General features: G+C 34.7%; 1 protein-coding gene across 1 annotated transcript; it reads left to right on the top strand.

The window, feature by feature from the left end:
• The first annotated feature begins 9,083 nt into the window (after positions 1–9,083).
• LOC126724186 (uncharacterized) lies at positions 9,084–11,838 on the top strand. The gene is made up of 7 exons (XM_050428544.1): positions 9,084–9,417; positions 9,727–9,813; positions 9,942–10,190; positions 10,299–10,463; positions 10,559–10,612; positions 10,714–10,860; positions 11,051–11,838. Exons 1-7 carry the CDS (start codon positions 9,220–9,222, stop codon positions 11,429–11,431), a joined length of 1,281 nt encoding a protein of 426 aa, XP_050284501.1. The 5' UTR covers positions 9,084–9,219; the 3' UTR covers positions 11,432–11,838.
• The last annotated feature ends 992 nt before the right edge of the window (positions 11,839–12,830 follow it).

Below are 12,830 nucleotides of genomic sequence, written 5' to 3'. Positions count from 1 at the left end.
CACTGCCCCACTCCAGCGGGTGAGGTGAAATGCATTAGAGGAAAGGACATTGGAGGACTTCTTGGCCTTGGTGCCATTGGAGAAGATGAAGAGAGTTTAAGGAGAAAATTAGAGAATCAGAGAACCAGAAGGTATGGGGAAAAGAGAGGAGAGGGAGGTCTTTTTTAGAGAGAAAAAGAAGAGTTATGAAGATTGTGAAGAGATGAGGGAGATGAAGGGAATAAAGAAAAAAAAGAAACTATTGGTAACCGTTGGAGAAAAAATGAAAAGGCGGGCTGATGGGTAACTACATGTAGTTTAGGCCTCACCACTAAACTACGTGTAGTTTAGTCAGGAACAGTATTAAAAAATCCATAAAAAAAGGAAAACATCCCAAGATTTCCCCAATCAAACACAAAATCATCAAGGGCTCCTAGTGAGCAATGAAGGAAGCAGAAGACTCTTCCCCCCAATTAAGCATGTACATCCCAAAACGATTTCCAGCGGATCACATAAAATCAAAAACACTATCCCTAGTATGAAAGTAGAATATTCTTCCCTAATGGATCAAGCATATCTAAAACATCATCCCTATGGATGAGGCAGAAGATTCTTCCCTGATAGACCTCAGCATACTTAAACAATCTCCAGTGAAGAAGTAGAATATTCTTCCCCAGTAGATCAAGTACACATAAAAGCATCCCTAGTGAGGAAGCAGAAGATTCTTCCTTAAAGTCCTCAACATACCATGAAGGAAGTAGAAGATTCTTTCCCAGTGGATCACATATTTACAAAGCTACATTACTCCTTAATAAGTCCATTTCTACTACTCCTCAGTGAGTTTTTCATCCCCAAGTAAGTCGTGGAGGAGGCATAAGATTCCTCCCCATACACACTTACTCCTCAGCGAGTTTTCATCACATCTAGTGGATCCAGTAATCAAGACTATTTGTGCACATATCCTCCAGGAATTGAACATGCAAGCATGATAGAAAAAGGTAGAGATAGAGATAGAGAAAGAGGCCAAGGTTAACCCGAGGCAAGTGCCTCATCAGAAAAAGTAGAGAAAGAAGCGAAGAAGACAAAATGAGTAAGTCACCCGGAAATGTTTGAGACAAAAGCCCCAGATGGATACCACAAGACTATATCCTTTTGTTGTTTGTTGGGTTAGCTCAAAGAGTGCCCTTGTTTGTTTTTCTTTTTCTTTTTAAGTGAATCTAGGATAGTGAGTAACTTGCCATTTGCTTGCAAGTGGCAAAATAGGTTCTAGGGTAGTGAACCTGTCGTTTCTCTTTTCCTGAGCAGCAAAGTTGGGATTTCGAACATACAAATTTACGCAGCTCTCCGGAGTTGCACCCTGCCCCATGTATGCATGATGTGTGTCGCATGCATGGGTTGGGCTCGAGCCGTAAGTTGAAACAAAATGTTTTGTCTGTTATTCTTTTGATTCAGTTAGCGAAGCCCACGAATCAAAAGAGGGGCATCTGTAGACACCGCATTTTGTACCCCTTATGGCTCGGGCCTCCTTTTCTCAATGATGCACAAACTTTAAGCCCAAGGCCAATTTAGAGCCCAATCAGATATCAAATTGACTTGAGGAGTATTAAAATAGAAAATATAACATTTTAAATAAGCAAAAATCTATTTTTGGAAATGAAAGACCAAAGTGGCCTTTAGCCTACATACGTGGGTAGCGGCCTACATACATGGGCTAAAGCATGCGTACGCAGGCACACTCCTACATATGTAGGTTTCAAAAACATAAAAAATGCAAGTTTTCTACAATAATGGCTAAGGTTTGGAATGAATCCCTCATTGTCTAGGAGCCATTCCAACCCCCATTGTTTTCAATATATAAAGCCTTATAGGGTACATTTTCAAAACACACAGAAATCCCATAGGAAAAATAAAAGATTCACTAGAAAATAGTGAATCGAAAGGGAGTTTCTAGTTTAACATTGCTAATCACTTTCTTATTGGTTTGTGAATAGACTTGATTGAGGGGAACGATCAAAGTCAAGCTTGGAAAGCTTTTGTGTGAGGTATCTAATATAAACTTTTCTTTTTTCCTTTCTTTTATTTTCTGCCTTTAAATCTTCTTGTTTTCTTTGTTTGTTTGTTAGAATACATTTTAATATGATTTTCTAGATTAGGTTTACATTTTTGTATGCTTAAAATGCATGTTAGTTTGTTAGAATTTCTGTTTTGAGGTTCTGCACTACTTCTGTGTTTTTAGGTTTCCTGGGCAAGGACTTGTGTATGCATGATCTTGCTTGCGCAAGCAGGCTTGATTATGCATACGCAAGCCTATTCTTGCTTGCTTGAGTTGCTACCCAGAAACCCTAATTTTTATTTGTTTGTTTTGCTTTTGCTTTCATATGTTGTCTTGTTTAGTTTCTTTTCTATGTTTTTACATTTCCAAAGTTTCTGTTTCACATGATTGTTTGTTTATTTGCTATCATATGTTTAGATTAGGGTTTCTTAGTTTAAATGCCAAGTCATTCATTCACATGTCCATGCATTAATGCCATAGGTGTTGTGTTGCTGAAATGTAAGTGAAGGTAAGTCATGCATTAGTATGAACATGCATCTGATGATGTATGTCGTTTGAATGTTAATTTTATGTACAATTGTATGCTTTTTATGATTTTTTAATTGTCATGATGCCTAGCTACCATGATTGGGTTGCTTCCTTGTTTTAAGATGTATGATAGGGTTTCACATGCTAGGGTTTCTTATATGCATTTGGGTTTGGCTCTCTTTTGTTTAAAGGTAGATATGTATGTGTTTAAGGATGAATGATGCCATGTTGTATGCTTAGATGTATGCTAGTGTGTGAGTGAGTTAGAATACAAGTATTAAACATGTTGTTAATGAGGTTAAGTCGTAAGACACAATGATGAGAGGCCAACCTTAGGGCGATCTTAGGTGCCTAACACCTTCCTAAGAATGTATCTAAACTCCGAACTCATATCTCTGGTAGTAAGATCAAAATGTCCTTCCTCAAGCAGACACTATATATATGGTTCTTAGACTATTGCAAAAACTAGGTGACGACTCCCCCCCACCTTGTGCCCACAGCGTGGCACTCTTACAGTTGGTTAACCTATTGCTTAAGCTCTTGATTTTTTTGTGAGTTGTTCAACAATGGCAACAAGAGTCTATTGTTGTCTTTCCATTGCATTAGAAGGATTTTCGTTTTCAAGGTTTGTGGTAGTCATTGATTGGGTTTGGATCATACAACTTGGAGTGGTGATATGGCTAGTCACACTTTCCTACAAATAGTGCCAACTAATGATGCAATTTATTGTTAGTGAGTCAATTGTCTAATCACGCAATTGCTGGGTGTGGTTGCGCAACAACGGGTGTACGCCTCAACCAAGTGGACCAGGGCGAAGAAACAATGAGTCGCCACCTAGATTAGGTCTAGGAACCATATATATAGTGCCCTTTGTAGAATGACTAATCTTTACCAGAGCACATGTTCAGAGTTTAGGTATGAGGATGGGAAGGTGATAGGCACCCAACCCCACCAAACCCGTAGGTTGACCTTCACTTATTGTGTTCCAAATTTTAATCCCATCAAAGGTTCCTTTAATATGTTATTCTAAACTTACACACACTGACATGCATCTAACAATCAAACATGGCATATGTCCCACACTCATCCATAGCATCAAACCATACCATTCATTTATCAATATATATTCAAGGGCAGTAAGCACATCACAAAACAAAAACATCAACAAGACATTAATCATTAAGCATATTCGTCATGTTCATCAACCAAATCAAATGCATGTTTATGTAATTATGCATGACTTACCTCACTTACCTCATAGCACCACAACACCTATTCATCATTGCATGTTCATGTGATTTAGCCAAGATATAAACCCTAATTATTTGTCAACAATCAAAGCATGTGAAACATGTTATTCTACTAAATCTAATACTAAAAATGTGAAAACTAGACTTAACATGACCTAAACATGTGATTAAAACTATGCAAAACAAATAAAAAACAAGGATCCTAAATCTAGGTTTCTGGGCACGAGTATGCGTGTGCATACATGAAGTATGCATACGTATGCCTCGAGTATACACGCCCAGAAAAATAGTTTTAAAGCACAACCAAATAACAATCAAACAAAACCTAGCATGCTTCTAATATCTAATTCAACCCTTCATTCAAGGCATGGTAAGACACAACAAAACAAAGTCAAATAAAGAAAAATAGATTTCTAAGCATATATGACATGTAAATAAAATTAAGAACAAAAAGAATACAAGTTATAAAACCCAAATTAAAGAAGAGTCATGAAGAGAGACTCACCTTGCTTATTGAACACAACTTGGTTGATATTTAATCGGCCCCATTGTACCTACACAACAAGATCAAGTGATAATCAAAGGAATCAAAGTATTCAATAGTTCATTGGTAATCACAACTCAAGGAAAAAAAAAGGTTTTTGAGAAATCCCCTTAAAAACAAGTTTCTGCCTTAGTTTTGTGCTAGAAAAATGTTTTGAATATTTGTTTAAAAAAAAAGTGCTAGCTGCTGCCCTAGGGTTTTTAAGAGATAAAATATGATTTAGAAAGAAAAGAGGCACTCTTTCTAGCTAGGTTTTGAGTTTGGAGGCATAAGGTTGTATTTTTATGTTTAAACTAAGGTTTTCAGGACTTTTTAGATGTCTTTGGACTTTCCCAAGGGTCTAGGGGCCAGCCCACATCAATGAATGATGTTTTAGGCCCCTAAAACTAAAATTCTAGAACCCCAAAAAAAGGCCTGCATATGCACGCTCCCCAAAAACCCTAATTTTGACTACTTAGATAGCCCGACTTCAAACGGTCATAACTCACTCAATATAAATTCAAATTAGAAAAAAAAATATATATATTTATATATATATTTTAATTGAAGCTCAAGATATCTACTTTCTAATGAAATAAACCTCACTCAAACATTCTTTGTGACTCAAAAGTTATGGTCAAAACAGTGAGCTAAAGTCATTTTTCAAAATCATTTTCAAAGCGATTTGAGCACTTTTGAGTTGTGATTACTTCCAAACTATCAAAATAACTTTAATTACTTTTTGTATACAAGCTAAGCTTATCATTGGGACTGGAGACTAAAGTTTATTAATCGAGTACAAAATGAGGTGTCTACAGGGGGGTACATAAAGAATGAAAGACCTGTAAAGTACACCGGTGTGGTGCTAGCCAAAAACCCTCTAAATGTTAAGTCAGTAACTCAATGGTTTCCAACAACTCCAAATGTATGAGTTAGGAAATTCTACGTACCTTAGAGAGGTGGGGGCTTGGTGCTTATATAGCGGTATAGAGCTGACCAATTCTCATGTATTTAGGCACTTCCCTTATAGGGAGTGTATTGGGGTTAATGTGTCAAGATCTTTAGGTTTACCTTTCCATATTTGAAGGATATGAATATGTAGAAGGATCTTGGGTATGGTATGCAAGTTCTTTCCATATAAAGATAATGGAATTGAGAATAATATGCAAAGGTTTAGAGGACTAAGTACAAGGTATCGTCCGTCAAGACTAGTCCATCCACTGCTCTGGGGTATTGGACGAATAGGCATTGGATGGATCACATCATATGGCACCAAATATAGGTACCTAACGATCCTCCTGCACGTGATGATCCTTTGGAGATCTGATGATTCTTGTAAGTAAGATTTATTTTGCTTTGGTGAAAATATTTCATATATATATATATATATATATATATGTATATACACTTTGAAAATTAATCCTTTAGATTGTATTTCTTAATTGCTGTGGTGAATCTGAAGGGTGTTGTTTTGCACTTAATTGGTTTGTATAGGCATCTAATGACTTCTTTTTCTAAGTTCAGATCATTTTTGTTCACTGTAGTAGCTTAGATTCTTGAGGATATTAAGCACATATATGATAGTTTTAATAATATATCGTTTTTTAAGTAATAGTATACCTTCACATGTAATTGTAATTCTCTAGCTTTTTCTAGTATTGCAAAAGAGATTGAGGAGACTATTGTTTGATTAGGAGAATGTAATATTTTATATATAACCTTTAACACTAGTAAACTATCAAGATAATATGAATAATTATCTCCTTTATAAAATGTTCAAGTTTTAATTTTTTTTTTTTTTTTGTATTTTAATATATTATACATAAAACATATATTTATGAATCAAATAATAAATAATATCTTATTAGAATAAAATTTGATGTGCATCTTGTAAACAAAGAAAATGTGTAATTTAATTATATAAGAAAAAGATTTTGAAAATATTAATATAATAAAATTAGTAAATAATATAATAGTGTCAAAATGGTATACACACCTACCGCCTCTCTCTCTCTCTCTATATATATATATATATAATTAAATCATTAATGTTGAAGATCAACGATAAGGAAGGTGCGGACAATTTTGAATCACATGGAAGACTTTCGGTTATGTTCTTGGATTATATCACTTTCAACTGTATACTTTTTTGTGACGGGAAAATGCTTGATGATGGGTTTCAGTAGTAAGGGCTGCTGTCCTCATTACTTTTCAAGATGAGACTTCGAGCTTGTGATTCCACAGGAAATGATAGACTCATCACTTCGACCATTATATTCGAAATCCCACACTACAATAGTGGTGGACAACTGTAATTTTATATATATATATATATATATATATATTTTTTTTTTTTGGACTTATCGTAGTTGTTCTACTTACAATATTCATGCACCTCTATGACTTGTTTTAATTTTGGCCTTTCAAATTGATCTGGAAAAGTAATGATTAGTAGCAGCACAGACAATTTTTCTGGGAATCTTGTCATGTCACACTAATATTTGTATGGGACTAAAAAAAAGGTTTCTAATTATTTTAATGAAGAATATTTATGAGTAATGATACGAACCATATGATGAGCGCCATTGAGTAGATAAAAGAATTTGTGCAATAGTTTCTGGAATTTCCTGGGGAATTTAAGATATATTTGAATACGAAAAGATAATAGTGGGGAGTGGGGACTAGATCAAATTGGATGCAAAAACCATTTGCACTTTTAGCATCTCTGGAAAATACCCAAAGGTCAAATATATTTATAACTGTATCCTGTTTAATAAATGAGCCAAGTTGAGTTAAGTATTAAAAATTTAAATTTGTTCATTAAAATTTTTTTAAACATGAGTCGAGTTCGAACTCATTTCCAAACAAGATTTTATGTTGAAGTATGACTCATGTTTTTGTTGAGCAAACCTGAATTCGTTCATGAGCTATATGATTAAATTATTCTTTTTCTATATATTGTAAAATCATGACTAAAATATTTTATCTATTCACAATTCTATGAATTTTTACTATTAATAGATTGTTTGTATCATCAATAAACTACAAATAATAATTAAATATTATATGAACTTATTGTTAAACTTATACAATTCAATTTCAAGTTTATCTAAATATATTTTTAGACAAATATTTATATAAATATAATATTATATATACTTAAATTTAACCTTCATATTTACTTGCTTGTTCATAAACACAATTATTATGTTTGAGCTTAACTTATTTAAAAATCAAACATAAACTTAAGATTTGAAATTGACTTATTTTCTAAACTAACTAATATGAACAAGTTTTTTCACGAGTCTAATTCAATATTGTTGGCTTATTTACAACCAAAAAAAGGAAAAGGAAACCATCGGCCACTCAGTGATACTATCTGGTTTTGTCTACGTCCAATTACTTGATGACAAGTGCACTTATTATCATTGATTCATTGTCGACATGTTGCTAACAGGACAAACTATCGGCCACAATACCTAGGCCAGCCATTCAAAATCACGTAATTTTATTGGTCACGAAGGCCTATTAGCCAATCAATTCATGACCGCGACAATGTATGCATGTGAAGTTAGGATCCACAGTGCAGTCTGAGATGACAGGAAAATATCGGACTCAATATTGAATTCAGTGTCTAAAGGACATTCATTAGTATTTTTTTAAATTTATTAAATTATCATTATTGCACTTTGTAATTTGTTAATATATTATTTTTGAAAAATTTTAATAATATTTTAATGAGAAAAAATTAAAAAGACAAATATTAAAAGTCAATTTTTTTTCTAAATCATTGTACTTAAAAATCAGCGAAACCGGTAAAATTATCTCGAAAACTGATAAGATATATGTGTCAATATCTTTAAGTAATATATAAATCTTTTATCCCACTTTAGGCTAAAAGCCCCAAAAGTTACATTTGTTTTTGCAAACTCCTTTAGGTTAGCTATCTTTTGGTGCTTACATGTTCAAAACTGCAATTTCAGGGACTTGATTTGAATAGGTTTCCTGAAGGTAATTAATGACCTTCTTAAACCAATCAAAGAATCAAAGGGTGCAATAACAAAATTAAATAGGTTCTCTTTTCTCTTCTACACACCCAAAAAAGACACCAAAAAAAAAAAACCTCCATAATTTCATTTACTACTTTCTCGGCGTTCTTTCTAAATTTGCAATCGTTATGCAAGTTTGTTAATTGTGTCTAGATTTTCTTATACTAAAAATTTATTTAGTTACTCGTTGAAAGTTAACAAAAATATAGTTATACATATAAGATTATAAAAAAATTGTACTTCTAAGCTGAAATGTTACAGTAAAAAAGCTAATTCAAAGTCCCATTTAGACATGGCCAAAAATAGGGTTATGTTAGTTGAGGAGCAATTGAGTAATTATGTGTAATGTGTCAGTTTCAGACTGCGAACGAGAGGATTAGGAAAAGGTGATCCTTGTAGAAGTTTGTTTGTGCATAAATATGGAGAGAAATATAGCATGTGGAACAGTCCAAAGAGGAGGAACAAATGCTGTTTAAGTATTGCAAAGGGAACAGCGGAAGAATCAAGAATGAACCACGGATTTCTCATATTCTTTTTCTTTGGTTTGTTGCAGTAACCAGAAATTTTTGTTTTTTTTTTTTTTTTTTTGCGTTTTCAAAAGGCTAGGCCCTGTAAAAAAAAGATAAAAATGTCCAAGCTCCTTTGTTTGTATTATGTAGTTGTAGCTTGTAGGGAAGGGTTGGTTTGGTGGTGGGGTGCATAAGATAAGGTAGGAAGACTTGAAAATAAAAGGTCACGCACTCAATAGCCACCCACCAAAGTATTGGTTTTAACCTGTAGCTAGTAGCTATTAAACATCTTTAATTAAACCCGCCACTTGGTTCGAGTTAGTCACTCATGGCGCTGCCTTGTGGAAGCGGGAGGAGGTGGTGGAGGGCGGTAAAGATGGCCCTGGGATTGTGCTTGTGCTTTCTCATACCAATGGCAGCAGCTGGAATTAGAAATACTAACAGCATCTTTGGTGATCAGAAACTTAAACTGGAGGTGCAGCAGCAGTTGAAGCTCTTGAACAAGCCTGCTCATAAATCTATCAAGGTTATTACTTAAAATGCTAGCTCAATTTAATTTATAGATTCCCATCTTTACGTTTTGCTCTCTTTTTTACATAACAATGATTAACCTTTTGCTTTAATTAAAGCTTGTGTTCTATCTATATATACCTTATTTGGGTACTATAGGATTATCAGCTGCTTGAGTCTTAGAATTATTCACTTTTGTGGGCAATGTTGTCTCCATGACTCCCATGTACTACTATATCTCAGCATGCCCAGTACTAGTGTAATTTTATGATAGAACTGAGAATTCGGACTGATGTCTCTGTGTGTGAGAAAATGTCCAAAACAGAGCTCGGATGGAGATATAATCGACTGCATACATATCAACAACCAGCCAGCTTTTGATCATCCTCTCTTCAAAAATCATACAATCCAGGTGGCTATATACATAATACATACATATATATCCTAGTTTTGGTCTTTAATTAACTTTCATTAATTTGGTATCGATAATAATTTGATATCAATTAACTATGTATGGGGTTTTGCATTGTCATGTCGTAGATGAGACCAAGTTTCCACCCAGACGGGCGTTTATTCGATGAGAGCAAGGTGTCTTCAAAGTCCAAGTCCATTAATCAGCTATGGCACTTGAATGGAAGGTGCCCGGAAGGAACAATTCCTGTTAGAAGAACCAAAGAAGATGATTTATTGAGGGCAAGCTCTATCAAAAGTTATGGAAGGAAAAAACACCTTACCATCCCTAAACCAAGTTCCGCTCAGCCTGATCTCATCAATCAAGGTGGCCATCAGGTACAACTTAGTTTTTAACCAATAATAGGTTTGAGCTCAATGATATCTACAACTGATTAAATTAAGAACTCAACACTTTAACTTTTTTTCTTTTGGTTGATTTTCTAGCATGCAATAGTCTATGTGGAAGGAGATAAGTATTACGGAGCTAAGGCAACTATAAACGTGTGGAAACCCCAAATCCAAGAACCTAATGAGTTTAGCTTGTCTCAAATCTGGATCCTAGGTGGTTCTTTTGGTGAAGATCTTAATAGCATTGAAGCTGGCTGGCAGGTGCATAAATTATTTAATTTCATCCTATATTATTTTCTATAATATTTTCTTTACTAATAATATTCATTCACAAAACTATTTGTGTGGAAAAATAGGTCAGCCCTGATCTATATGGAGATAGCAACTCTAGACTCTTCACTTATTGGACTGTAAGTTTCCGTGTTTTAATTTTTGACTTCCCCATCAGCACCAGCCTGGTTATTGTTTATTTTTACTGGTTTTTGAAAAGAGTCTTTTATCATGGCTGCAGAGTGATGCATATCAAGCCACTGGTTGCTACAATTTGCTGTGCTCTGGCTTTATTCAAATCAACAACCAAATTGCAATGGGTGCAAGCATCTACCCTGTTTCCGGCTACGGTGGTTCCCAATATGATATTAGCATACTTGTCTGGAAGGTAGTACAATATTTCCATTTATATGAAATACTTCTAATTTTTGGATACAGATATGTGACCATGTCATATGTATTTTTTTTCTCTAAAAAACATTCATAGTAACAAATGTTACAAAATATTTAGGCTTTATAACTTTAATTGTCATTCAAAATATTACAAACTAATTGGCATATTAATGAGGTATATATAGGACCCAAAAGAGGGAAACTGGTGGATGCAATTTGGGAATGAGCATGTATTGGGATATTGGCCGGCCTTCCTATTCTCATACTTATCTGACAGTGCTTCAATGGTCGAATGGGGAGGAGAGGTGGTGAACTCACAGCCTGATGGGCAGCACACCTCAACACAAATGGGCAGTGGTCATTTCTCTGGAGAAGGGTTTGGCAGAGCTAGTTACTTCAAGAATATCCAAATTGTTGATGGCTCCAACAATCTTAGGCCTCCCAAGGACATTGCCACTTTCACTGAGCAACCCAATTGCTATAATGTCCAAAATAGGAAAAGCGGCGATAATTGGGGAAATTACTTTTATTATGGTGGTCCTGGTAAAAACCCCAATTGTCTATGATCATTTAGATTATTCTTTCAAAATTAAGGAGAAAGAGGACAAAAGAAAAAAAAGAAGAATTATTTTCTTCTTCTTTTCATGTCACAAAAAATATACCTAGAAGCCATATGCCCTTATCTTCTTTAAAGTACACTTAGTTTAGGCTAGTGAGTCGTGAATTGTCACTCTTTTGTACATCTTTTTCTCGTTCTTCATCTGAATTAAGAGATTTGACTCCCTTTAATGCTCTCCATATAATTTGTTGGAGAGTAGGTGTTAAATTTCCCTAGCCCTATTGTTGTGAGTTATGCTTCATTTAGATTATGAAACTCTCCGTTTCATTAATGAAATAAAGAGTTATTGTATGGAGTAGTAAATTTTTTAAATTGCGTAATTTAATATAGTGGAAGTTAAGATTGCACGGTGTAGTATGTATGCTCATGCTTTCCTTCATTCCAAACCAAGAGTTCTCATCCTCTTCTACCTTCATTCTACTTTCCTTGGTGTGCTTTGTAAGTGAGTCTCTTCCAGATATTTTAGTGGTGTATCAGTGTTTAGTAGGAATGTGATTGTGTAAAGGCCCACAAACTTCCAAAAAGTGGTACTAGAGCTAGTAGATTCGTGGTGAAAATGGCGTTTTTCATTTGGAAGGTATTACTTAGATCCCAATGTGCAAGGTAGATAGTGATAACATGGCCAAAAGAATGTTAAAGAGCATGAGAATGTCCAAAGAACTTTGGGTTGAACTTGTTGATGTAGCCTATTTGTCCAATTGTTGTCCCACATAAAGATTGTACCAGGAAGAACACTCCGCAAAAAGCTTAGAGTAGAAAGAATCCTATAGGTTCTTACTAATGTTTGTTTGGAGCACCATACGTAAAACTAATTCTTTATCTCACTTTCTATATATCACTTTATGCTCCGGAGATTATGGTATGCCAAGTGTTTGATTTTTTCCATTTTAAATTTTATTTATTGAAAGCTTAGATTTGTGTGAAAGCACACGAGCTTGTTTAGATCCCAATTTTAAAATAACGGCTAGATTACTTTTATTCTAACTTATCTAAGTGCGGAACAAGAGTAAATGAAGCGCAATCACCGAAACTACTCTAGTGCACAAACATGAAAAATAAACAATAAATTTAAAGCACAAGAGTAAGGGAAGAGAGATGCAAACACAAGATAACACAATGACGTGTTATCGAAAAGGAAACCGAAGAACTCGGCGAAAAACCTCTCCGCGACCCTCCAAGTCGAAATCAATCCATTAGGAATAAGTTGGAGTACACGAATAACAAATTACCCTCCAAGCCTAGTCTACCCCATGTACTTGAGCCCTCCAAGCTCCTGATATCAACGAACTTCTTGGAGTCATGTCTTCTCTAGCATTCCAGATCTCACAATACCGCCCAATTGCATC

This window comes from Quercus robur, chromosome 4, assembly GCF_932294415.1.
Source record: "Quercus robur chromosome 4, dhQueRobu3.1, whole genome shotgun sequence".
In the NCBI taxonomy this organism is placed as follows: Eukaryota; Viridiplantae; Streptophyta; class Magnoliopsida; order Fagales; family Fagaceae; genus Quercus; species Quercus robur.
The sequence above is the reverse complement of the archived record's forward strand: the minus strand, read 5'-3'. Positions and strand labels throughout refer to the sequence as shown.